The sequence below is a fragment of the Lynx canadensis genome, chromosome B1 (genome assembly GCF_007474595.2).
Source record: "Lynx canadensis isolate LIC74 chromosome B1, mLynCan4.pri.v2, whole genome shotgun sequence".
NCBI lineage: Eukaryota > Metazoa > Chordata > Mammalia > Carnivora > Felidae > Lynx > Lynx canadensis.
The window spans coordinates 99,661,497-99,686,946 of NC_044306.2; the positions used below are offsets into that span (position 1 = coordinate 99,661,497).

At 34.3% G+C, this 25,450-nt stretch overlaps 1 protein-coding gene across 1 annotated transcript in view; it reads right to left on the reverse strand.

The window, feature by feature from the left end:
• Window positions 1–25,450, reverse strand: part of FAT4 (FAT atypical cadherin 4) — a 175,987-nt gene that overhangs the window by 92,881 nt on the left and 57,656 nt on the right. Inside the window, exon 2 of the mRNA XM_030313110.2 lies at window positions 4,859–4,990. Within this exon, the coding sequence (XP_030168970.1) occupies window positions 4,859–4,990 (132 nt within the window). The remainder of the gene's footprint in view (window positions 1–4,858; window positions 4,991–25,450) is intronic.

Sequence of the window (25,450 nt, forward strand, 5' to 3'; positions counted from 1 at the left end):
CTTATGAAGTCTTCAATTGTCACTCGTTAAATAAATAACTAAATATTATTTCATGGTGACATATAGTCTTAATTGCCCAAGTATCTTAAAACCTTTTTGATATTTTTTGACAAACTTCCCTGAAATAAAATTCTAAACAAAGTCTTTTTGACCTTGAATTACTTTGGGATTTTCAAGAGGGTCCCTGAAATATCTCAAAAGATATGATCTCTCTTCTTATAAAAAGATATTAAAGTAGTTAAGTTTAATTGATATATTAAATTATTGTCAAATAAGAAATAATACTAAAGAATTTTTAATGCTATATTTGTATAGATATATGTTATAAGTGTTCCAGAAATAATATAAAATTCCTGGAAACATAATATGTCTTGGAATGTTTTCAGTCATAATGCTAGTTATTATATTAAAATTACATTTAATATTTTACACATAGAAATAAGCATATTTCTTTGTGAATTACATTGTAGTGACCTCTCACCAGATTTTAATCACAGCCATTTTTAAGTCTTTTGTGATTTATAGACAGTTATTTCATTCTGATGCTTTGGCAAAAGTGTTTAATTTTTAAGAAGACTTGTGGAAAGTATTCTAAAATACTGATTTCTGATAAATTTAAAATTAAAAAAATGGGCAAGAATTTCCAGAGCTAATGAAAAAAAAAAAACTGGATTCAATTAGAACAAGTATTAATTACATGGAACTAAATGAACTAAGGAGGATGATCATAATTCTTCATGACTTTTGTTTAAAACATTGCCAGTTCTTTAGTGTTTTGTTTTAATAGATATAAGAAAACTTTTTTCTTTTCTTTTGTTTTCGTATTTTGCTTTTCTTTTTTACTATGGCCTAGAGCAGATTGGTAAAGTATACCTTTGTAACTAAAGATGAAACGTCTGCTTTTTCTCCCTACCTGATCTCTCCAGAATTCAGAAACTATTTTTCTGGCAATATAATTGTTTCATGCAATATTGTTATTTGTTTGCATAAATTCAATGAGGATCCATTCTCTTTTAACAGGACATAATTGGAAATAGTCATAATTGGAAATAGTCTAGTCAAGGCTTTTACTAGAATGTCATATTTGAGAGAGATGTGTGTACATTCAGATATGATCAGTTTCAAGGAACTAGGTTGACTTTATGGAGTCAAGATATCCCCTTGGAAAATTGTCTTTGTACCTTGCTTCCAAGGTTTCAGCAAATTAATCTTAAAAAAGATCTTATATGGTCAGAGCACCTGTTTGGCTCAGTTGGTTAAGCATCTGACTCTTGATTTTGGCTTGGGTCATGATCTCATGGTTTGTGAGTTTGAGCCCTGCATTGGGCTCTGCGTTGACCTGCTTGGGATTATTTCTCTCTCTCTCTCTCTCTCTGCCCCTCCCCAACCTGTGTGAACTCTCTCTCTCTCTCAAAATAAATAAATAAATTTTAAAAAGAATAGCTTATAGGGGCAACCGCTATTTAGGCTGCACTTATGTAAATAATCATAAATAATGGACTTATGTAAATATGCAAACAAATTAGTTTTACTGCAATTATCTTTTAAAAATGGGAGTAACTGTAGAAAGAAAAGTATGTTTGCATTTTTGTGGATATTGGATTCTAGATTCTATTGGATTAGATTCTAGACTGTTAATTGTGTTTGAGGTTTTGTTATACACATGTAAATACTAGATCCTGCATTGTAGCTTCCTCAAATATCTGGCTACAATTTACCAAAGTAACATTTCCAATTCTCTCTCATCCTTCTGATTTAGACTTGTTAAGAAATGAGACTTCCCTTCAAACTCCTTGGGAAAGACTGTATCAGGTCCTTCTCACTACCCAGATGGCAACCACACTCCAGGGACTTGCAGAAAAATAACTCACATTAAAGAAAACTCCACTTGACAACTGGTCTTGCACAAATGCAGGAGACCTCCAAAGTCAAATTGACTAGGAAGAGAAATAGCCAACATCAAGGTACATGGCTTCTTCCCAAGATGCCAGATCAAGACTTCACATTCCAACTAAACATAAAACTCTCTCTTTTTTTTCTTTCTTTCATTTAATCTGACATCAGCCTAGAAAAATAATGCCATCATCAGTATTTCCCAGGCCATTGCTAAGGAAGGGAGACTTTGCCTCTTAGGCTGCTGGATTTGTCATTAAAAGCTCCTCTGTATCCATTATTGTCCATTAACAGTGTCACCTTATCAAGAATGGTTTATGCCCCTATAATATCTGTCTTTTCTCTATGGTGGTTATCATTCTCCTTGGACCTATGAATGCCTAAGTACCTGGTGCATAGCCAGGCAATGACTCTTAGGTTATCTAACTGTGTTCCTAACTATCCACAAAGACACTTCACTGGTCGGCTCCCCTAGATTTATACTGTTGAGCTGGAAAGGAATTACCAGAAAGAATTAATGATTCAGGATTCACTTCTCTTTGCAGGGCCATACTTCCTTGGTTGGGAGCAAATATAAATGAGGCTGTGATTAGAAACCTTTCCTTGACTCTTGAAAGTACTATACAGTCTGCAAAGACAATAGCTGCCAAACGAAAGTCCTTAGACTCTCTGAACAAAGTTGGTCCCTTGAATATTTTTTAGCTGAGCAAAGTCTGTGCTGTGGCTAATATCATCTGCTGCACACTTTTGGAGAAATGGAAACTCAGTTACATAAAATCACTGAGCAAGACACTTGCCTCTTAGAAAGGTGACTCCTTCAGCAGGGTCTTTCTTTTACTTATTTAATTTTGATTGGCTTGGTTTTGGGGACCAAGCTATGAAGTAATTTCTAAACATTAGAAATTATCTTGCATGTAATAATCATAGTAATCTCCCTGGCACATGGTATTCTCTGAAGAGTTTTAAATGCATGTTTGGCACTGCTAGTAACCAAGCAAATGATCTCTCTAAGTAAGACTGGAACATCAGAAAAGGAATGAAGAGAATGAACAACTTAAAATTATAACCTGAAGTCATGGGCTTCACAGAGATTAAGCAAAAAAAAAAAAAAAAAAAAAAAAAAAAAAAAAAAAAAAGTGTCATGACCTATGAATGCCACAAGGAGGATTGACAAAAGCTGTAGGAACAACTGAGTGGGATCTGTGAGTGGTGCTGATGCCTTAAATTTTGATCATATTTTGCAGTTAATGAGAGTCGAATCAAAAGAAAGGAATTGGTAGAAAGCAGAGAGCTGTCCCAAAATGGAGTTGCTTATGCTAAATCTCATGGCAATGAACTGAGACTGTAATACTTAATCTAACTGCAGTTTCAACTTCCCTAGAAATGTAACTTTTACCAAGTCCAAATGGAATTACCTGGTCAGCACTGGTGAGGTAATAGGAGCAATAGATCCCTCTGTTCCCTTTAGGAAGGTGACCTTGCTCAAAACAACGCATCCATTGCTAAGAATTTCCTTTTTCCACCCCATTCAGCCTTTAAAAACTTTTTCTTTTCTACAGCTTGTTGGAGTTCCTTTCTCTTGCTAGATGAGACACTGCCTGATTCATGAATCATTGAATGAAGCCAATTTAATTCTAATTTTACTTGTTGAGTTTTTGTTGTTTAACATTTTATAAAATTGAGTAGAATATACTGAACTTAAAACACCAAATCTTTTTAAATAGAAAACTACAATTATCTAAATATTTATGGGTTTTTTTGCTTACTTTTCCTTAGATTTTGGCAAAATTTATAAAAAAACTACATCATTACATTTCTGTATTAGCTGTTAAATTAGTCTGTTTTTTATTTATTAACCTTTTAAAGTTAAAGAAATAAATTTATGGAGATCTTACTCTTAGATCAAAAATCAAGTTTGAAGATACTTCTGAAGTTTAATTGAGGGCAAAAAAAATTGAGTCCTCTGGTTTGTGTTGGGGTTAGCTCAAGGTGAAAGGTGATACTGGTGTCTGGGAAGGTTATCTCTCTTTCCACAACACCATCACATTAATCAATTTCTTTACCTAGCAAGAAGGAGAAAGGAAGCAATGGGCTTTTTTCACAGGAAAAAGATAAATTACAAATTTTATAAGTTGTTATGCCATTTGGAGCTTGGTAATTAACTAGCTAAACTTGAAATATAAATATAGAAGACAGTAATCTAAATTGTGTTCCCAAATTTTACATTTACTACTAGATAAGAAATTTCTGTTTATTAACAGATTTGAAAAATCGTTAGCTTGCCTAGATAATTTCTTTAAAATGTATAAGGCTATTATTAAATCGTATATTTTGTTTTATAGATATATGCAAATTAAGTAAAACACTATATAATAGTGTTTTTAAAATATTTTAATTTTAAATAATCAGCTTTTTGCCAAATACAAATAAAAGTTCAATCCTTAGCTGCTAGGATAGCAAATTGGAATGATAAAGGCATAAAAAATATGGCTGTTTGATATTTTTACTATTTGTGAAATTAAAATAATTTGGCTAAGAAATCTAAAGTGCAACCAGCAACTAACTGAAAAATGAATTACTGATGAAAGGAAAATTAACTCCTGGTAGACTCTATCTTAGCCTTCTTATATCACATTTCAACAATTAATATTCTTTGAAAAAGAGTACACGATGCTTAACCTTAATTATTAGGTATTAAAAATGGTCAATAGGGGCGCCTGGGTGGCTCAGTCCGTTAAGTATCCGTCTTCGGCTCAGGTCATGATCTCACAGGTCGTGAGTTCAAGCCCCGTGTTGGGCTCTGTGCTGACAGCTTTCTGCCCCTCCTCTGCTCACGCTCTGTCTCTCTCTCTCAAAAATAAATAAACATTAAAAAAAACTTTTTAAAAAAGTGGTCAATATATGGTAGAAACTTGATAGGTCACTGGGATACTAGATTTCAAAATGCATTCAGGCTCTGAGTTACCTCATCAGCATCCATGGCTGTCAGTTGCATGATCTTAGAGCCATCTCCGATGTTCTCCTCCACAGTAAGGTCCAGCATGTCTGTTGGAAATACTGGTGGATTATCATTAATATCTTGAAGCGTTATTTCAACCTACAAGGAGAGAAATAAATAGCGCATGAAAGCCCCACATGTCTGCAAGGTGCTAATTAAAATGTATACTAAGAGCCCACTAGCTAGGTAGTCCTTCCAAAAAGAACAGAATTTTTATACAGAACATCCAAACAATGGAAATACCCTAGAGAAAGCTATGAAATCCTTATAAAAAAATATAAAATCCAAGTGAAACTCATTTCAAAGGGTTGCCTTGGAGTTTATACTAGAAAAGGCCCACTGATCAACTGCTGATTTAATCCCGATTTGTGCACCACTGAAGAACTGCCCAGACTTTGGACCGTCTGCCATTCAACCATGAAATGTCGCCTGACACAAATGAGGTGTAGAATTTCTTCCTGAAATGTTTATATATTGGCAATGTCTGGGGGAAACAAAGAAGTTCACATTTTGTTTTAAGAAACCCTCAGCACTTTCCCCTTTAAAATCAACTCCCAACCTGTGGGGAAGAAAAATACAATCATCTTCTTTTCTCTCCCTTTCCACTACTGCCAGCACTTTTTAATATGACTAAAGCTAAATAATCATTCCTTTCTGATGTCGTGTTTATGTAGATGGCAAATATTAACAGCTTTGTTTGAAAGATCCTAGTCAGAGTTATTTGTTTCCCTCTCTAGGAAAAAATTGTTTAGAAGCAAAGACTTGTGAAGTCTAAATAATAGCTTCAAACCATGTGTTTTCTCTTTTGAGCTAGGTGCTAAAAGCTGAATATCTGATAAGTAAGGGAAGACAGCTGCTAATAAAACTGCAAGTTTCCCCAGTTGGGTCACAAAATTAAGTCATGGAGAAAAATCCATCCATCCATTTAGCTCGGATATAACCAAGACATTTTTCTCATGGGATGAAATGTCATCTTTTATAGTTCCACGGTAAAAACTCCATCAGATCTAAGAGTGATGGAGACGAATATGAAGAGAGAGAAGAGAGCAAAAGAATTTTGATTTTTTTTTTCTGGGAAGAGGTAGAGATGGGGTAGAGGGAGACTGTCCTTATTCTCCGAAAAGGAATGAATGGGAAATAGAGCAGAGCTAGATGAATAAATGGATGAGCAAATGATAAAAATAACTCCCTCCCCAAGAAACAATATACAAATTAAGTACTAGAGAATTATTATGCCTCTAGTTGCACCTTTTAATAGGAGAGTTTTGATCATAACAAATGGCTCAAATTAGTCCAGGGTATTGTTGAAACAGGCAGTCTCAGTGGTTAGAAATGTGGCACTTCTAGTTTGGGCTCACATCATTCTCTATACCACTTCCTTTAAAGAAAAGGTCCACAGTATGTACAACTGCAGCCAAGGTTCAACTGCCTTGCACATTTGTAAATAACCTGGATTTTCAAATCAGAAAAACTGAAATTCAGATTCTGGCTCCCCAACTTATTAGTTAGTTGGATAAACCTGAGTGCTTAATTTATCTGGGTCTCAGTCTCCTCATCTTAAAACTGAGATAATACTATATGTCTTAGAGCATTTTATGATGACTAGACTTCAATGAGGCCAGCAAAATGCTTAGGCCAGAGGGAAGTGGTTAATAAGAAATTAATCTTGGGGCACCTGGGTGGCTCAGTTGGTTAAGCAAACAACTCACGGTTTCAGCTCAGGTCATGATCTCACAGTTCATGAGTTTGAGTCCTGCATCCAGCTCCACACCAGCGCCGTGGAGCCTGCTTAGGATTCTCTCTCTCCCCCTCTCTGCCCCTCCCCTGATGCCATGTGCTCTCTCTCTCTCTCTCTCTCAAAATAAATAAATCAAGCTTAAAAATATTTTTGAAAAAGTTATTCTTGGTTTTCAAGTTGTGACCACAGACCTCAGAGTTCTGTAGAGCTAGGGAGAGACTTTGAGAAAATGACTTAATAAATCAGAATTTCAGGTCCTAAAAGCCAAATTCAAAAAAATACAAGTTACTGTTCATCTCTGAAACATATTGAATATGTACAAAGTTTTCATGTAGGAAGAGCTTTGACATACATATTCATATATGTATTTCAAAAGCCTGAAAATGTGAATTTAAGAATAAATGACCCAATGGTCATCCAAAAACATAATCATCAATGTTCCTTAGAAATTAATAATTATCTTCACATTACATGTGTGCACAGTACTCAAAATACTGTAGGAAAATAAATGAAGAATAAGAGGTAACTAACCAAAATACCTCATAACTTAACTCTGACTTTTTAGCTTAATAGAATTTTTTTCAATTCTAAATTGTCTTTCATCTATAATTTTATGACTGAATCTAATTGTAAACCAAGATGCCAACCTTGTGTATGATTGTGTGTGTGTGTGAGAGAGAGAGAGAGAGAGAGGGAGAGAGAGAGAGAGGAGAGAGAGAGAGAGAGAGAGAGAGAGAGAGAGTTTTCTAAGTGTATTTGTGCGAGAATGTGCATATATGAGTGTATGTTTATGTAAGTGTATATGAGTGTGTGTGTGTGTGTGTGTGTGTGTGTGTGTGTGTGTTTAGGGAAGAACACTAAACTGAGAGTGAGGATAATCCATATTGGCACCAATTAAATATGACATCAAAGATGCATCAGGAAACAGTACCATGCACTAGAAGCATGTTGGGTATTCCAGAAAGGTACCTTACTCATTACACTCATTATAAATGGTGAGTGCATAAATTGAACACCTTTGTATATTTTAATAGTTATTACAAAATAACTAACATATGTCCAAGACATAGTTTTAGATTATACATGTACACACACACACACACACACACACACACACACATTTTTAAAAATCTTCGAAAGAGCCTTTGAGGAAAATACTACTATCTTCTCATTAGAGAAATTAGAGTTAAAGAGGTTAAATAATTACCCAATGACACAGAGCTAGCACATAAGTTTTCTCTACTGTTAGACAAACCTGTCTCTTTCATGTGCAGGTGTGTATGTTCAATAAACACAATGAATCATATTTGAAAAGTATGTCACAGCTATACAAATACATTTTCATAAATGTGCATATTATTTGTATCTGGAATCTGAATCACTTACATATGAACTAACTAGGCATATAATCTTGGGTCAGCCAACAAATTTATCTCTGTCAAATTTTAAGAAGAAATAAGACTGTACTACTGATCCCTATATACAGCTCTAGAAGTCTTTGATCATGCATGCTCTATGAAATTTTGTCCAACTCCATCATTTCAGGTAAAGAAAGACCTTTCCCATTTTACTAGAAAGAATAAATTTAGTTCAATATTAATAAGTTCAAAATTAAACGTTTCTGAATATATCTATAATCAGCCAGTTATAAAAACAGATCTAGAACATTTCATCATTGTATTCTGATATATGCAATGGTTATTTTTTGGATATCACATAGCACCCATTTAATAAGTCAGGCTATCATTTTTCCTAAAATCAGTGTCAGCTTGCCAACCAAAAAGGTAAGACCTCCATATTTCTTTCTCAGGCTGGGGGGTGGAAATATGGATATTTCTCTTAATTGTCCAGTATCTCTTTGCTATTCCACAATATCTTAGATGTTCCTAAAAAGCTTTTGGCATGATTTTTCTTTTTTTTTTCTTTTTTTTTTTTTGTTCCACAGATTATAATTTTATTTCCTTAATTCGCAAAGCTTAGAATTTTACAAAATGTAATTCTTTTTTATATATATATATATATATGAAATTTATTGACAAATTGGTTTCCATACAACACCCAGTGCTCATCCCAAAAGGTGCCCTCCTCAATACCCATCACCCACCCTCCCCTCCCTCCCACTCCCCATCAACCCTCAGTTTGTTCTCAGTTTTTAACAGTCTCTTATGCTTTGGCTCTCTCCCACTCTAACCTCTTTTTTTTTTTTTTCCTTCCCCTCCCCCATGGGTTCCTGTTAAGTTTCTCAGGATCCACATAAGAGTGAAACCATATGGTATCTGTCTTTCTCTGTATGGCTTATTTCACTTAGCATCACACTCTCCAGTTCCATCCACGTTGCTACAAAAGGCCATATTTCATTTTTTCTCATTGGCATGATTTTTCTAAGCTCTCTCAATAGCCTGGGGTAATGATTTATGTAGAAAGAGAGGTATGAACTCCTTAGCTCAGGTAGGTCTTTTCCTGCAATCCGTTCACTTTTCCTGACCCCCTGTAGCATGTTTCTACCAACCAAGAATTTCAGGACTATGAACCCTGCTTGCCTATGAGACTGTCACTGATTCCAGTATTCATCCATTCTATATTTTAAAATCTATCACATAACAGACATATGTTAGTCACTAGAAATACAGAAGAAAACAAGACAGATCACATCTCTTGCAGGGAAGAAGTAGAGTTTGATATCAAAAATATGTACAAATAGAAACATTTACAGTTATCCCTGGGAAAACACACTGTTGGTATCTTGATTCCAAAAGGTTTATCTCCCACACCTAGGATAATTCTTTGAGCTGTCTGCCATCTTGCCCTTGGCAGTTACCATCCTTCTGATGACTCCAAACTCTAACATGTGCTTGGCTCACTCTTGGGTCTGCCACCAACCTAAGAGTCTTGCCTTCTTTGGACTAAGATTCAATAAAATTTGTTTTGAAATGTTATTATACAAAACGCAGGAATCAAAAATTAAAAGTTTACAGAAGATATTGGGAAACAAGATTGAAGACTTTATAATTTTTAAAAACTTCTTTCTGTGCAAACCAGATCACTTTAATAGTAGACAGTGACTGGGGCGCCTGGGTGGCGCAGTCGGTTAAGCGTCCGACTTCAGCCAGGTCACGATCTCGCGGTCCGTGAGTTCGAGCCCCGCGTCAGGCTCTGGGCTGATGGCTCGGAGCCTGGAGCCTGTTTCCGATTCTGTGTCTCTCTCTCTCTCTCTCTCTCTCTCTGCCCCTCCCCCGTTCATGCTCTGTCTCTCTCTGTCCCAAAAATAAATAAAAACGTTGAAAAAAAATTAAAAAAAAATAGTAGACAGTGACTATTAGTGGTTTATTTTATTTTAAAATTCTGAGATTTTAAAATATTGTTCCTAAGCTAAAAAAACATGCTTATATCTTTTTTCCCCAAAGTTTATTGTTTTGTTTTGAGAGAGAGAACACAGACAGAGAGGGACAGAGAGAGAGAGTGAGAGAATCCCAAGCAGGCTCTGAGCTGTCACTGCAGAGCTCCAGCCAGGACTTAATCTCATGAACTGTGAGATCAGGACCTGAGCTGAAATCAAGAGCTGGTCACTTGGAGCGCCTGGGTGGCTCAGTTAGTTAAGTGTCCAACTTTGGCTCAGGTCATGATCTTGCTGCTCACGGGTTTGAGCCCCACATCAGGCTTTGTGCTGACAGCTCGGAGCCTGGAGCCTGCTTCGGATTCTGTGTCTCCCTCTCTCTCTGTCCCTCCCCAACTCACTCTCTGTCTCTCTATTTCAAAAATAAATCAACATTAAAAAAATTTTTAAATAAAAAAAAAAGAGTTGGTCGCTTAACCATCTGAACCACCCAGGCACCCCAAAAACATGTGTATGTTAAAAAATACATTCCATTCTCTTAAAAGACAAACCAAGAACTCCTGCACAGAAGCTAGTATTTGCCCCTTTAGTGTTTACATTTATCCTTACATTTGTTTAAACCTGAAACAATCAAATAATTGCATTAAATATTCATTTTGCAAAAATAAAATGAAGGAAAATAAAATAAAATAATAAAGTAAAATAAAATAAAATAAAATAAGACCACATTTTGAACTCAGAAAATTCCCTTCACAAGTAACTATATTTAAAATAAAAACAAAACAAAAACTTATAACAGCTTCGATAATTTAAGTCCAGGCGGTATGTTCAAGGTATGTATCCTGAAAGTTTGTGAAAATTTATCCTTAATGATTAAAGAAACATTACACCAGGAAGATAAGGCACTTGCATATTTTATGCCTGCCTATCAAATGCTGACCTTTGTGCTTAGATAGCTGGTGTTTCAGAAACATATGTAGTTTCACCTGCTACAATTACAAGGCCAGTTGTAACTTTGTGGTTGACTTCTTCATAACAAAACATCAGCTGCAGCTAATGGTTGAACCATAGGTATTGTCTTCTGACACCACCTCTGTTCAACCATTTAAAGTCCTTCAGAATAGTGACTTTCTTGGTTGAGACACCTGATCCCTAAGAGCGAAACCCTCGTAAATGGATGATTATATTCAGAAACAAAAACATGACTGAGATTAAGGGGGCTAATGACCAATTAATTTAAAAATAGCCTGCCTTTTGGTAGCTTAATAAAGTTAAAAGTTATATAAAAATATGGCTTTAAGTATTGTCACCAAACTTCTTTATGCTAAAGGAAGAGCCCTTGATAATTCAGCTCGCTGAATAAATAGGTACTTAAAAACAAACAAACAAAAAACTTACTGTGTAAAGAGCTGCTATGAAATGAGTACAATGCTTTCCTCTGATTTTTTTTCTGTAGTATGCAGGCTATAATTTTATTCTACAGTGCATCAAGAATAATATTATATCTTGGGGATTCATTTTTAAGTTTTTAAGTGAATAAATCAGCATACAACTACATAATCAATGAGGAATCATTAATTAGCAATATCAATTATCAAATCATTACATATGTGGGGATATAACTATAAAACATGGCATTTCACTGATTCAAAATGATATTATGAAGATAATATGTTACGGTCAAGGCTAAGGAATTGATTAAAATAGCAAGGTCCTTTATGAACTGATTCTCCAGTTAAATCAATAATTTCACTGAGGTCACTATATCAACAACAACTAAAATTTTTTTTCTTCAATTCATAACTTCTTGCAAGCTAAATAAAGTGGTTATTAATGAATCAGGATGAAAACATAAAACTTTTTTTTAATTCAAAACCTTCCTTCAACCTACATAAAATGGTTCTTAGTAAATAAGAATGAAAAACAATCTTTTTTTTTTTTCCTTTTGGGAAGTTGTAGAGTTCATAGTTCACTAAAAGTTCAGAAATCCACTTATTTGCAAGTAGATGTATGAAAATTTTAGGAGGAATATTAAATATCATCATGGCTCTCTCCTTTATTTTATAGAGAATCAAAAGTAAGGCATTGAAATAGTAACTCATTTATCTAAGCAAAACAAGGTCAGCCTCCTAATTCTAGCCCAGTGATTCTTCCAGAGACCTGTGGAGAGAGCCAGAACCAGAATGCAGACTGAATATGCCTTAGACCAAAGCTTCTAATCTGTGCACGAAGACAGTGATCTTTCAAACAAAATATGCATTTGACAAATATCAATAAGAAAATGACTTTGAAGAAATTAATACATGATTGTCTACAAATACTATTTAATCCACATTTTTTTAATTTTTAAGTTTCTTCATATTTACAGTAAGGGAAAATATTCTGGGAAGGTTTGTTTTATCAATGCCACTGAAACTATTGATCATTGAGCAGAAAGATGGTGGGTATATATTACAAGTAAAGAAACTAGCTAAATTCTCTATAGATATCAGCAAAAGTTACTGTTGTTAAAATGTCTACAAAGAATTTGTTTCTTCTTCTTAAAAGATGCAATCATAAATATTCATTTCCAGAAATGACTAAAATCTAAACTATAAAATAGTAAAAGAAGATGTATCAAGGAAAATAGTACTTGATTAGTTGTTTTTTAGTGACAAAATATTTACATTATTGTCTTTTAATCTGTGTGGGACTGACACCCCAAAATTAAACTCCTCAAGTAATACTGTTACCTAGATAGCATAAACCCTGACAAAGCATTGCACCAAAAATAATACTTAGAGTTCACATATAAGACTTCCAAAGATATTATGATAATACCATAAAGACTGCATTTCAATACACCTTTTAATTAACAATTCTGCCAAAAAATATTATTTTAATAATTGTACTTTGTTGCTCTGATTTCTTTAATAAATGTGTGTATTAAAGAAATCGGTCATTGAAAAATCTCTTCATGTTACCAAAGATCATTTATATTGCTCAGATTAGTGTCTTTTAAACTGAGCTTTTGGGAGCAAGAATTATCTTGCTCATTTTCCATTCTTACACCTTATCCATGCCTAACAATTATCTAAGTTATTTTTACATTTTTATTAGAGTACTAAGTTCAGCATATTTAATGAAATAGGTATACTACTGGTTTATGAAAGTGTATTGATCAAAGTTGTCTTCTATCACAGTGATTTTTGGAACCAATCCAATCCTATTGATTTCCTTGTTCATTAACATTTTTTTTTAATGTTTATTCATTTTTGAGAGAAAGAAACAGAGTATGAGCAGGAGAGGGGCAGAGAGAGAGGGAGACAAAGGATCCGAAGCAGGCTCCAGACTCTGAGCTGTCAGCACAGAACCTGACACGGGGCTTGAACACACACACATGAGATCATGACCTGAGCCGAAGTCGGAGACTTAACCAACTGAGCCACCTAAGCATCCCCCAATTGATTTCCTAGTTCTTGTATGACTGTCATGCCATTATGTGTAAATTTTATGATATGAAATCCTATAGCATTATAATTCAATAACTTCACATTCAGGATGATAAAATTAAAAGAGCCTCAGACAGACATCTTATGTATGTTTTGTTCAGAAAATCTCCCAGCTGGGAGGCTGGAATGTAAAATTTAATCAATGTTCATCACTACTTTAGAAATGCTACACTGAGCGCCACACAAGTCATAAGTAAACATGAAAGAGTAACTAAAAGCTCATTCAAATGTGCATTCCCCTTAATAGGTTATTATAATGTCACTCAAATAACACTTTACTAAATGATGTCCTAGTTTATATTATGTAGGTGCTACCTAAATTCACTGGGGAAAGAAGTCTAATCTTACACTCCAAACAATTTTTATTTCATCAGAGTGAAACAAGATGCTGAGACCTACCACTTAATTTTCTGTAGGCTCAAGTGAGGAGTTGAAGTTGAAAGCAAATTAACCAAGCTGAAATCCACACCACGACCAGTACAGCCATTACGCCTGGCCTGTCACTTCCTTTGACCCTGAAAAGGAAAACTCCACCTTTCCTGCTTGAGATGAGGCTGTGTGTGGAGTAGGAGTTTGCTCTCAGTGCAGTGACAGGCTCGGTGCTGAGGGACAACTTGCTGTCACCACATCAGGGTGGTGTGTGGAAAGGAATATTCTGGGGCTTGATATCAAACATGGGACTTGAGCACAGCATTCATTAGAGGAAAAACATCAGGATAAAAATATCAAAACCTGGCTCAAGTCAATAATCAAATATGTATTTTAAATGTTTGGCAATAGTTTCACATGTTCTGTCTTCAGTTGAAACCAAATACTACATGATTCATTTAATTCAATGGGATTGACACATTTTGCATGCTGCACAGGCTTCCAATAACAAAGTTTTATTTAGTAAATTTATGACAAAGTCTATATTGAGATTATATAGCAGAAGTTCTAATTAAATTGCAGCAGAAAGTTTGACATTCTACATTCATTTTCTTGCTGAACTAACCACATAATTTCATTTGGTAGAACATATACCTACGCCTTTTTATTTTTTTAAATCTATTTATTTTGTGTGCCCATGCACATGCACGAGCCGGGGAGGGACAGAGAGAGAATCTTAAGATGACTTTGCACTATCAGCGCAGGGCCCAACCTGGGACCTGCCCTCATGAACCATGAGATCATGACCTGAGCTGAAATTAAGAGTCAGACAGATTAACCAACTGAGCTACCCAGATGCCCCTATCTACGCCTACTTAAAATTTCAAGTTCAGAGCAAAATTCAGTAATCAGGAAAGAGAAAACTCAACATGCACTTGTAACTATCACTCATGGGGTTAAACTCTAAGTACTTTCATTTCTTAACAACAATAAAAAGCTGTATTGCCATGAAAGGGTGGTGCCAGGTTTGTTTAGTTCTTTCAGTTTGATTCTTCATTTCTTTCCCTATTTTGGGGTGACTGCTGGGAATTCTGCCGCCATGAGCCTGGGTGAAAATGTATCACTACATGCAGAACACTTCATCATGTTGCAGAGCCAAACTCTATTATGATTTGCAACTGACTCATATTTTAGTTATGAGAAGGCCCTAGCAAAGAACAGTTTACATTTAAAAGTCCTAAATGTCCGGAATGTAATGTTTGGACTATGTAGGTATGCAAGGTCTAATCATATTCTGTGAACAATGTTTTTAGGTAGTTATTTATTTATAACGCATAATCGACCAAATTCAAAACAGTCTGTGGGAGCTGTAACAATAGCATACTCTCTCATCTTGATGGTATTTCTGAACTTTGGAAACTGAAATCTGCAAGGAAAAGGGAGAAATCAAAGTTTGGAGAAAAGACCTACGATTCCCTGCCATGAAAGACTGGCAGGGGCTAGGTGTGACCTTTTAGGGAAACCTGGCAAAGCCACCCCCCCCAGGGCATGTACAAGTGAACCACAAACTCTTGAGGACACAGGTCTGTTGCAGCCCCAAACTCTACTGAAGTTTCAGAAACCATCAGAAAGTAAATCTATGTATTTATGTACAGTTTCTGTTTAGAATGACAAAAAATTGAAAAAACTATTGCATTTACTAGAAGATAAAAACCATCATGTTACCTAACACATACTAAATACTGTTTTACTATGTTGTTTTACAGAAAACACTTTAGTAAAACAAACGTGATGTAACGACAATATTTGAGGAAATGACACTTAATGTGGGAATTAAAAGACTCTTCTTTTTGGAATTGTAGGCCAGCAAATATTTTGTCGTTTTAAACTTTACCCCTTAAATTTAAATTATGTGTATATTTAGATACTTGTGTGTTTATTTCACACAAATTAGTACTGTTTCTATTCCATGTTTTCTGGAATATGAGGAAAGAAGGAAGCATGCACATTTTAGATTCTTTTTAGTTTACTTTTAAAAGCGAAGTAAAAATAAACATAATGAGTTTTAAAACAAAGCATATTTCTCATATAAGCTACATGTATGTAACTGTGACCAATTCTATTTCTCAAACAAAAGCAATTACATTAATCTCTCATCGCTAAAACTCTTCTAGCAGTCAGCAGCATATGTTCCTGGGATTTCAATGCATTTCTAACTAGGAAAGAAATCTGTATGAGTAACAGGCAGGCTTGGAGAGTAGCCAGAAATGACAAGAATGGCTAGAAGTGCGGACAAGACATAGTTAACTCCACTCTTGAAACAAAATGCTTTCCATAACTCTATAAATGTGTGGTGACATAATAGAAAGCTAGTTTTGTTGTGCTTTCAATATTGTTCAAATTAGAACCAAATAAGGATTTCTTTTAAGGCAGAGGCAATCATGTGTAACCACTTCAACTTTTCCTGAAATCAATACCGCATAATTTCAGAATTTTAACAGATTCTTAAGAACGCCCCAAAGTAAATGCAGAATAAAAGATCAAGTTAAAATATGTGCGGTTGCATATGAAACTTATGGAAATTTTTATACTATCCTTCAAAACAAACACCCTGCAAAAGCATCCTGTAGTACATTTTTCAATAGATGTGACTCTGAATGTGGTAGACATACATCAAAAGGGAAATGTCATATAAAACAAATAAAAATATTCCACTGTTTTTTTCTTAATTTTTTTCCCCAGTAGATAGATATCAGATCTTATAAAATATAAATCACGTCTGTTCAGACTGCTGAAAAACAGAAAAGTAGTGTGATTTATATTAATGATACAAGCCATGGTAGATTGAATCACTGATCCTGATTCTTCACCCCTCCCTATATGCGACTTCACAGTCCCTTCCATTAAAGGTGGGCTTTCTCTCCCTGCCTCTTGGTTTTGAGATCATCCATGATGATCAATTGTTTTGGTCAATGGGATATTTAAAATTTGAAACATGTTTGCTGTCTTGTACCTCTGTCATGGTCACCAGAAAACAATATGTCCCTGCTAGTCCATGAGTACCAGAAGGAAAACAACATATATTGGGTTGAGAAGTCTCCACTGAGAGACTTGGAGAGTCTGAAGCAGAGCTTCAAAGCTGAGCCCAGCCTAGATCAGTCCAACTGTAGCCAACCTTCAGGTGCACAAGAATAAATGTGTATTGCTGTAAGCCTTTGAGATTTTGTGGCTTCTTATTATGCAGCATTATTGTGTCAAAAGTTAACACATACCTAAGTCAAAACCATGAATTCATTGGAGCGCCTGGGTGGCTCAGTTGGTTATGCATCCAACTCTTGATTTGGGCTCAGGTCATGATCTTGTGGTCTGTGAGATCAAGCCCTGAGTGATGTCAGGCTCTGCACTAACAGCACAGAGCCTACTTGATATTCTCTCTCCCTCTCTCTCTCTCTGCCTCTCCCCAACCTGAGCATGTACGTGTTCTATCTCTCTCATTCTCAAAATAAATAAACGTGAAAAAGCCCAATGTATTTATTAATTGAATATTTTATTTAATCTTCATGTTATAAATAATGGATTACTGTTTAAAAGGCAAAAAAAGAAAAAATAGATTATACACACTAATACCTGTGATATACCTTATATTATGAGATAATCTTTATTGATAAGAACCTATTAATAATTTTTCTTATCCTGTAAAACTTCTCATTCTCACTTCACATGCCATACCCTCATCTTTTAGAAGGGCAACTTAGGGGTGCCTGGGTAGCTCAGTCGGTTAAGCGTCTGACTTCAGCTCAGGTCATGATTTCACACCTCACAGGTTTGAGCCCCGCATCAGGCTTTGTGCTGACAGCTCAGAGCCTGGAGCCTGCATTGGATTCTGTGTCTCCCTCTCTCTCTGCCCCTCCCCTGTTTGTGCTCTTTCTCTCTCTCTCAAAAATAAATAGACATTAAAAAAAATTTTAGAAGGGCAACTCAAAACAAGATGTGACCTTCAAGTCTCCCCCACCTCCCAACCAAACCAAGGATTGGAGGAAAAGGTAGGAATACCTGAACCAAGAGGAGAAAATTATGACTGGGTTGAGTCAATCAGATTGCCTTTCTTAAGAGTAGAAAATTATCAAAAAATGGAAATACTATAGAGAACATAATAGTAGAATTACAATACGAGAATGCAACCCCCATGAATATATACACTCCATCTTTAGTGTCTTTCTAGTACCCACAGGAGACTTGACTACACTTTTTTTTTGAATGGAATTACTGCAATGTCAAAATAATCCCTCTGTGCCATTTCGCCTTTGCACATTACTCTTCACCCTGGAAGAAATTTCTATTACTTGACATAAATGACATAAAGTTTGGACTTATAGCCAATCTATTTTATTTTAGTTGCTTTTGAGTATATTTGTTATACTTCCTTACATATTTTAAACAGCTATTTCAAAGTATAAGATTAAAATCTCATTTTAGAGTTTTGTGTTCTTTTTACTTCAACACAATAACAAGTTTAATTTATTTGAAGCAGCATTAGCTCATCAAAAATAGGGATGAATATAGTTTTTGTTTGATAGGAAGTGTGACACATGTTTTCTGAAGATATTGAACTCACTGTCAAAATAAAAAAAAGTTTACAGTGCACTGTGCTTTAATTATATTTAAAAATCTTATTTCAATAAACTCAGAAGAAAGACCACTTCTCTTCTAAGTTTCGATGGAGTGTTTAGTTTCCACCACAGTATGTGTCATACAGGAGGCACTTAAAATATGTTTATTCAATGACTTAAAAGCCAATATGCTCATTACCCTGACATCAAAACCAGATAAAGACACTGCTAAAAAAGAGAATCACAGGCCAATATCCCTAATGAACATAGATGCAAAACTCAAATCCAACAATACATTAAAAAAATCACCACAATCAAATGAGATTTATTCCTGGCCTGCGAGTGTGGTTCAATATTTTCAAATCCATCAACATGATATATCACATCAATAAGAGAAAGGATAAGAACAATATGATCATTTCAACACATTCAGAAAAAGCATTTGACAAAGTACAATATCGATCCATGATAAAAACCCTCAACAAAGTTGATTTGGAGGGAACATGCTTCAACATAATAAAGGCTATATATGAAAACCCCACAGCCAACATCATCTTTAATGGGAAAAATCGGGGGGGGCTTTTCTCCAAAGGTCAGGAATAAGACAAGGATGTGTACTCTCTTCACTTTTATTCAACATAATACTAGAAGTCCTAGCCACAGCACTCAGACAACAAAAATGAATAAATGGGATCCAAATCAGTAAGGAAAAAGTAAAACATTCACTATTTGCAGATGATATGATACTATATATAGAAAACCTGAAAGACTCCACCCAAAAATTGCTAAAAGTGATAAACGAATTCAGCCAAGTTACAGGATACACAATCAATGTACAAAAATCCATTGCATTTCTATACGCCAATAATGAAGCAGTAGAAAAAGAAATTTTAAAAAAATCCCATTTACAAGTGCACCCAAAATATTAAGATACCTCAGAATATACCTAACCAAAGATGTAAAAGACCTGTACTTCAAAAACTATAATACACTGATGAAAGAAATTGAGGATAACACAAAGAAATGGAAAAACGGCCCACGTTCATGGATTGGAAGAACAAATATTGTTAAATGTCTATACTACCCAAAGCAATCTACACATTTAATGCATTCCCTATGAAAATACCAACAGCAACTTTTACAGAACTAGAACAAACAATCTTAAAATTGTATGAAACCACAAAAGACCCAAATAGCCAAGCAATCTTGAAAAAGAAAAGCCAAGCTGGAGGCATCACAATTCTGAATGGAATTCAGAATGGAATATATACTCTAGTATATATAAATAATGGAATATTATTTGGTTATAAAAAAGAATGAAATCTTGCCATTTGTGATGCAAGGGTGGAGCTGGAGAGTATAATGCTAAATGAAATAAGTCAGTCAGAGAAAGACAAATACCATATGATTTCACTCATATATGGAATTTAAGAAACAAAGCAAATGATCATAGGGGGAAAAGAGAGAGAGAGAGAAATCAAGAAACAGACTCTTAATTATAGAGAACAAATGGATGGTTACCAAAGGGGAGGGGGTAGAGGGATTAAACAGGTGATGAGGATTAAGAAGTGCACTTGTCATGATGAGCACTAGGTAGTGTATATGTGCTGAATCACTATATTATACACCTGACATTAATATAACACTGTGTGTTAACTAATTGCAATTTAAATAAAAACTTGAAAAAAAATTTGAAATGTAAAAAAAAAAATAGCCAATATACTCATTGCAGAAGCATATTTTGTTGTTACATACACACAAATGAAGAGAATAGTGCTTTATAAGCAAAATTAAGAGCAGAGGACATGAGCAGGGATGAACCATCAACTATTACAATAATATCAAGTAATGAAAGTCTAAGAATTATCTCCTTACAATATTATCAAAATAATAACTAATTAGAAGGAAAACTTATTAAATGTCAAGAAAAAAATAAATGACAAATGAAAAAGATGTTTCAGTACGGAAGGCTATTTGTCTTCTATTTTTCATTGTCAAAGCCAAGTTCCCAAAGATTTTTAGCAAAATAGCAATATCAGAAGGAGCTTAGTAAGCTTTAAAAAATATTTCACTTTCAAGAAATCTTTAAGTTGCTACAGAAACGTATTCTTCCAATAGAAAGAAAAATCATGCAAAATACAAGAAAATGTCTGTTTACTTATGCAAGATATAAGACTCAAGGGTAATGAAAAAGACATGCCAATTACGAATACAAACTGACTACAACTATCTCCATGAAATACGTTTGATTATTTTGTTAGTACACTCTCACTCCTTCTCAATTCATGACAATACAACACTGAATAGGATGGCATCAATGAATGTTTGGAGTTTATTTTTCAAACCAAAGTATATTCTCTTCACTGGAAAGAAAGGAAGCAAGGAAGCAAGGAAGGAAGGAAGGAAGGAAGGAAGGGAGGAAGGAAGAAAAATATTTTGTGTGATCTCCTACCACTGATTAGTTTTCTCTACACTATTATTTAAAAACCTAATCACTTTGTCAAAGATTAGTCGACCACATAGTTGTGAGTCCATTTCTGGGTTTTCTATTCTGTTCCGTTGATCTATGTGTCTGTTTTTGTGCCAGTACCATACTGTCTTGATGATTACAGCTTCAAATTTAAATAAAAACTTGAAACCTTAAAAAAAAAAGACTAATTGCATTTTTTAAATACCTGGTAAGTACTCAAAAATTAAACTATATCTGAGTAGGGGATTCACGGAAACCTGGTGGTACAGAATTGCAAGCATTTCAGAACTGTGAAAATAAGGAAGACAAAAGAAACATTGCATTTCTCTTGTTTAGACTAATAGAATTCTCACAATCTATTTATGTTAATAAAAGTTACATGAAATCTAGCCCTTTCCTCTAGTGATTGCATTTATATTTAGAATCTGTTATTATTTGCTCAGTTAATCAGAGACTAGTTTGTTTTTAAGTTTATTTATTTATTTGGAGAGAGAGTGTGTGTGTGAGCAATCATTTTTAATACTCTATGCATTATATGTGAAAAAGCATTGTGCAAATTTTCACATAAAATCCCCCTTAAACTACCAAAAACATCTGTATATTACATCGTATAGGTCCTTCTTTTCAAAAGTATTTTCTTACAAAACCTCAATATAGACTATTGTGACAAAAATGACCTGGATTTTGCAGGTTAATAGTGTTACTTTAAATCGTTTACTCAAATTGTTTAAATTGTTTACTTAAATTGTTTAATTTTTTAACTGTTACTTTAAACTGTCTCAGTAGTGTTTCAGCCAAAGTAGATCTCTTCCATTTATATATTTTAATAACCATCTTCATCACGTAACTTCCCTAAGAATAAATTCCATAAAAACATGGGAATTACAAGTTAGAAATTTGGTTATCTAATATATGAAATAAGTTCAAAATTTAAAGAGAAAGATTAAATACATCTAACTTATTTACTAGAAAATATCAACATTTCTTTTAGAGCTCTACAATCTATCACTTTGTTTTTCAAAAGTTAGTTTAGCATATTAATATATTCTATTCTCTCTAACAACATGTTTTTAATCATGCAAATAAAAGAAATATTGTTCCCTATTTTCAAAAAGTGTATTCTTTGTCAAAACTAAGGCACAAGCATTATGCTTCCAAATAACTGCAAATGCAAAGAAATTATAATGAGCTTCTAAACACTTTTTATACTTCATTTAATCCAAGATTTTTGGTGACGATTTTGGTAGATACATTCCTTATTTATAAGATTTTTTTTTTTTTGGTACAGAATGAGAATAAACTCTCAATACAACCAATGGAGTTCAAATCAAGCCATTTTGATGAGCATCTTATAATAGAGGATATAATTCCATAGCCAATGAAACTATCCCTTAGAAAAACTTAATCTTTTCTGTTCAGTTTGCTTCCTACATTTAAAGGTTTAATAATAGCAATTAAGAAAGTAATTTAAGTTACATTACAATGGTAAATATGGAGCATGGAAATTTTCTTAGTTTTTTGGATGGTGCTTTGAATGTTGTTAAATTTAGAGGACATGCTCATATTTTATTGAGAAATTCCACTACATATTTTGGCGAGCAGGAATGACAATACATATGTATTTAGTCATACAAGAAAATAAATTTGCAAAACTGAAAATTAGAAAATACGTATAAGATTCCTAGAGGCAAGAATTGATAATATCACAAAATATTATTTTGTTAAAAATAATGGTTCAATTAATGATGGTCCAGTTTGGGACCTAATCTGAAATTGTTTATGAAATTTGAATTAGTATTATGATTCATCTGTGATACAGAAAAATGTTTCTGACCCACTACCCATCTCAGCAGATAATATTAAATGACAGCTTATTTTTATATTAAAAATGGCTGATGTCAGGTATTGTTACCTTTCTGAGCAACAACTGTAATTATATTTCATTAATTTATCCAATAAAGACTTATTTCGGGCCTACTATGTACCGTTCTAAGTGGTAGATGTACAACAGCAAACAACACCAACCATAATTTCTGACCTCCTATCCCTTTCTTTTATTTATTTTTAAAAATTGTTTTAAATGTTTATTTATTTTGGAGAGAAAGAGAAAGAGAGAAAGAATGAGTGGGGGAGGGGCAGAGAGAGAGGGAGACACAGAATCCGAAGCAGGCTCCAGGCTTTGAGCTAAAGGCACAGGGCCCGACGTGGGGGTCCAAACTCAGGAACTGTGAGATCATAACCTGAGCCGAAGCAGGGTGCTCAACTGACTGAGCCACCCAGGTGCTCCTCCTATCCTTTACTTTCTAATGACATTCTGAAACCTATCCTTTATATTGGGCTCTCAAAATTACGTTTTTCTGCGAAGAGTTTAGATTTTATGAGACTATTCCTAAATCTATTCCTCTATATGTCCAATTCAATACAATACATGCAACCAGTAATGCTCTATTAGTGTGGGGTAGAGCTGGTATACTTCTTATTTGACAACAGCTTATTCTCATGTTTATGATTTTTTTTAATTGTGTTTGGTACAGGAGTGTCTTGCTGTGCAGGCATTGATAAGCTCTTCCAGCCCAGTGTATGCCTGCAATATTCTTTTAGGTTTCATATAATTTACACTTACTTGCCTAATAGAGTAGTTGTATGAATAAATGAACAAGGTTTTCTCTACTTTGAAACATCTAACTTATGTTTTATTTGCTAAGGTAATATGAAAATCAACTAAAATGTCCTAAGTTTGCTCTGGTTTGTGAAGGCTTGCCAACATTTTTTAGTCTGTTTATTCACGATTAGAGTAACTTTTTAATTCTTTGAAATCCAGTGCTCTGGAAAAGCAAGTTATCTATAAAAACCCGAAATTTAAAAAGTTTAATTGGGTTAATAACTCGTCTTTTCAAATGTGCACGATTACTCAAAACTATGTAACAGAAGAATAAATTACCACTCAAGTATGTATTCATCACTACTCATAAATAACATATTTAAGAATTTCTAGAGGCTTCTATTTAAGCAAATCTTAGCAAAACCAAAATTAATTTGTTTGGGTCTATTTTCAGAAATAATATTGGTAGTAAGGTAAGAAAACATAAGGGTAGGAAAGAGCAACATAGCCTGGAGTGGAAACAATACATACTTAAATATGTAAAGATACAAACTTGGTAAAAATAAAACAAAAAACAAAAAAACAAACAAACACTTTGTAAATATATAGTTCTTGGACAAATGAGAAGCCAATAAAATTGGCAAATTAAATGCATACCCAATAAAATTCAAATTAATAGCAATAACGGATTATGACAGGTGTTGTTTTGCTGAAAATAAGTTCTTCACGTCACTGTGATATTTGGCACAACCGCCTGTACATTACCTGGGTCCTATCTAGTCTTGGCACCATTATCCCAACACTTGTCACCTTTTCTAAGCCTCAGCTTCCTCATATATTTAATGGGGCTCCCAAATGCAATAATAATAATAATAATAATAATAATAAATTTTTACATGATGTCGGGCAAAATATAAGGTAATCATAATAATAGTTTTGCTCAGATGATTATAAATCTAAATAATTACTTACTAAAGTGAAAAGCTTAGATAATTATCACACATTAAAATTATTCTTAGGGGCGTCTGAGTGACTCAGTCATTTAAGAGTCTGACTTCAGCTCAGGTCATGATCTCACAGTTTGTGGGTTCGAGCCCCACATCGGGCTCTGTGCTATCAGCACAGAGTCTGCTTTGGATTCTCCGTCCCCCTCTCTCTCTCTCTGCCCCTCCCTGCCTGCACTTCTCTCTGTCTCTCTCAAAAATAAATAAATAAATAAACTTTAAAAAAAAACAAAAACTTTTTTATAACATTTTTTGAGCAGTTAAAAGTAGGAATTAAACACTTCCTTAAAATGCTTTTATGGACAGCATCAAAAGTCAAGAAAATCTTTTGAGCCAAGTTATAAAAGACAGCTACTGGATAATGAAAACTACTAAACCCAGAGCAGAAACCTAAAAGATCTTACTTTGAGTGCAGTGGTTTTTAACTAGGTTTATAAATTAGACTCATCAGAGCTTTCAAAATACACATTTCCAGGCCTACACCTCCGGGAACCCCACTCATTTGGGCACCTAAGTAGGTTGCCAAGGCCAGAGCAAGTATATAAAGAATGGTCATTCAGTGAAATGAACACATACACAACGCTCATTGTAACTACAGGTGAAAAAGGATACTAAATAAAATCTTCAGTTTTTTTGTCATCTCTGTAGTAATAACTACCTCAACCAAGCTTATGCATGAGCAATAGTTAGTTGCTTTCCTAAATGTGTTATACCACTAAATTTTAAGACAAAAGAGATTGCCAGGGAAAACATTTTTGCTATAGTTTCAATTTAGAATCACCAAGAAGGAACCTAAAATAATGATCAAATTTTCTTCTCATCAGTTTTATGAGTTGCTAAATCACTAAGGCCCATGGGAAAATTTCAGACATTGCCACTCAATGTTATGATGCTGTCTTCCTCAAAGAATAATCTACTTAAAAAAAAATCGAAAATGTTAA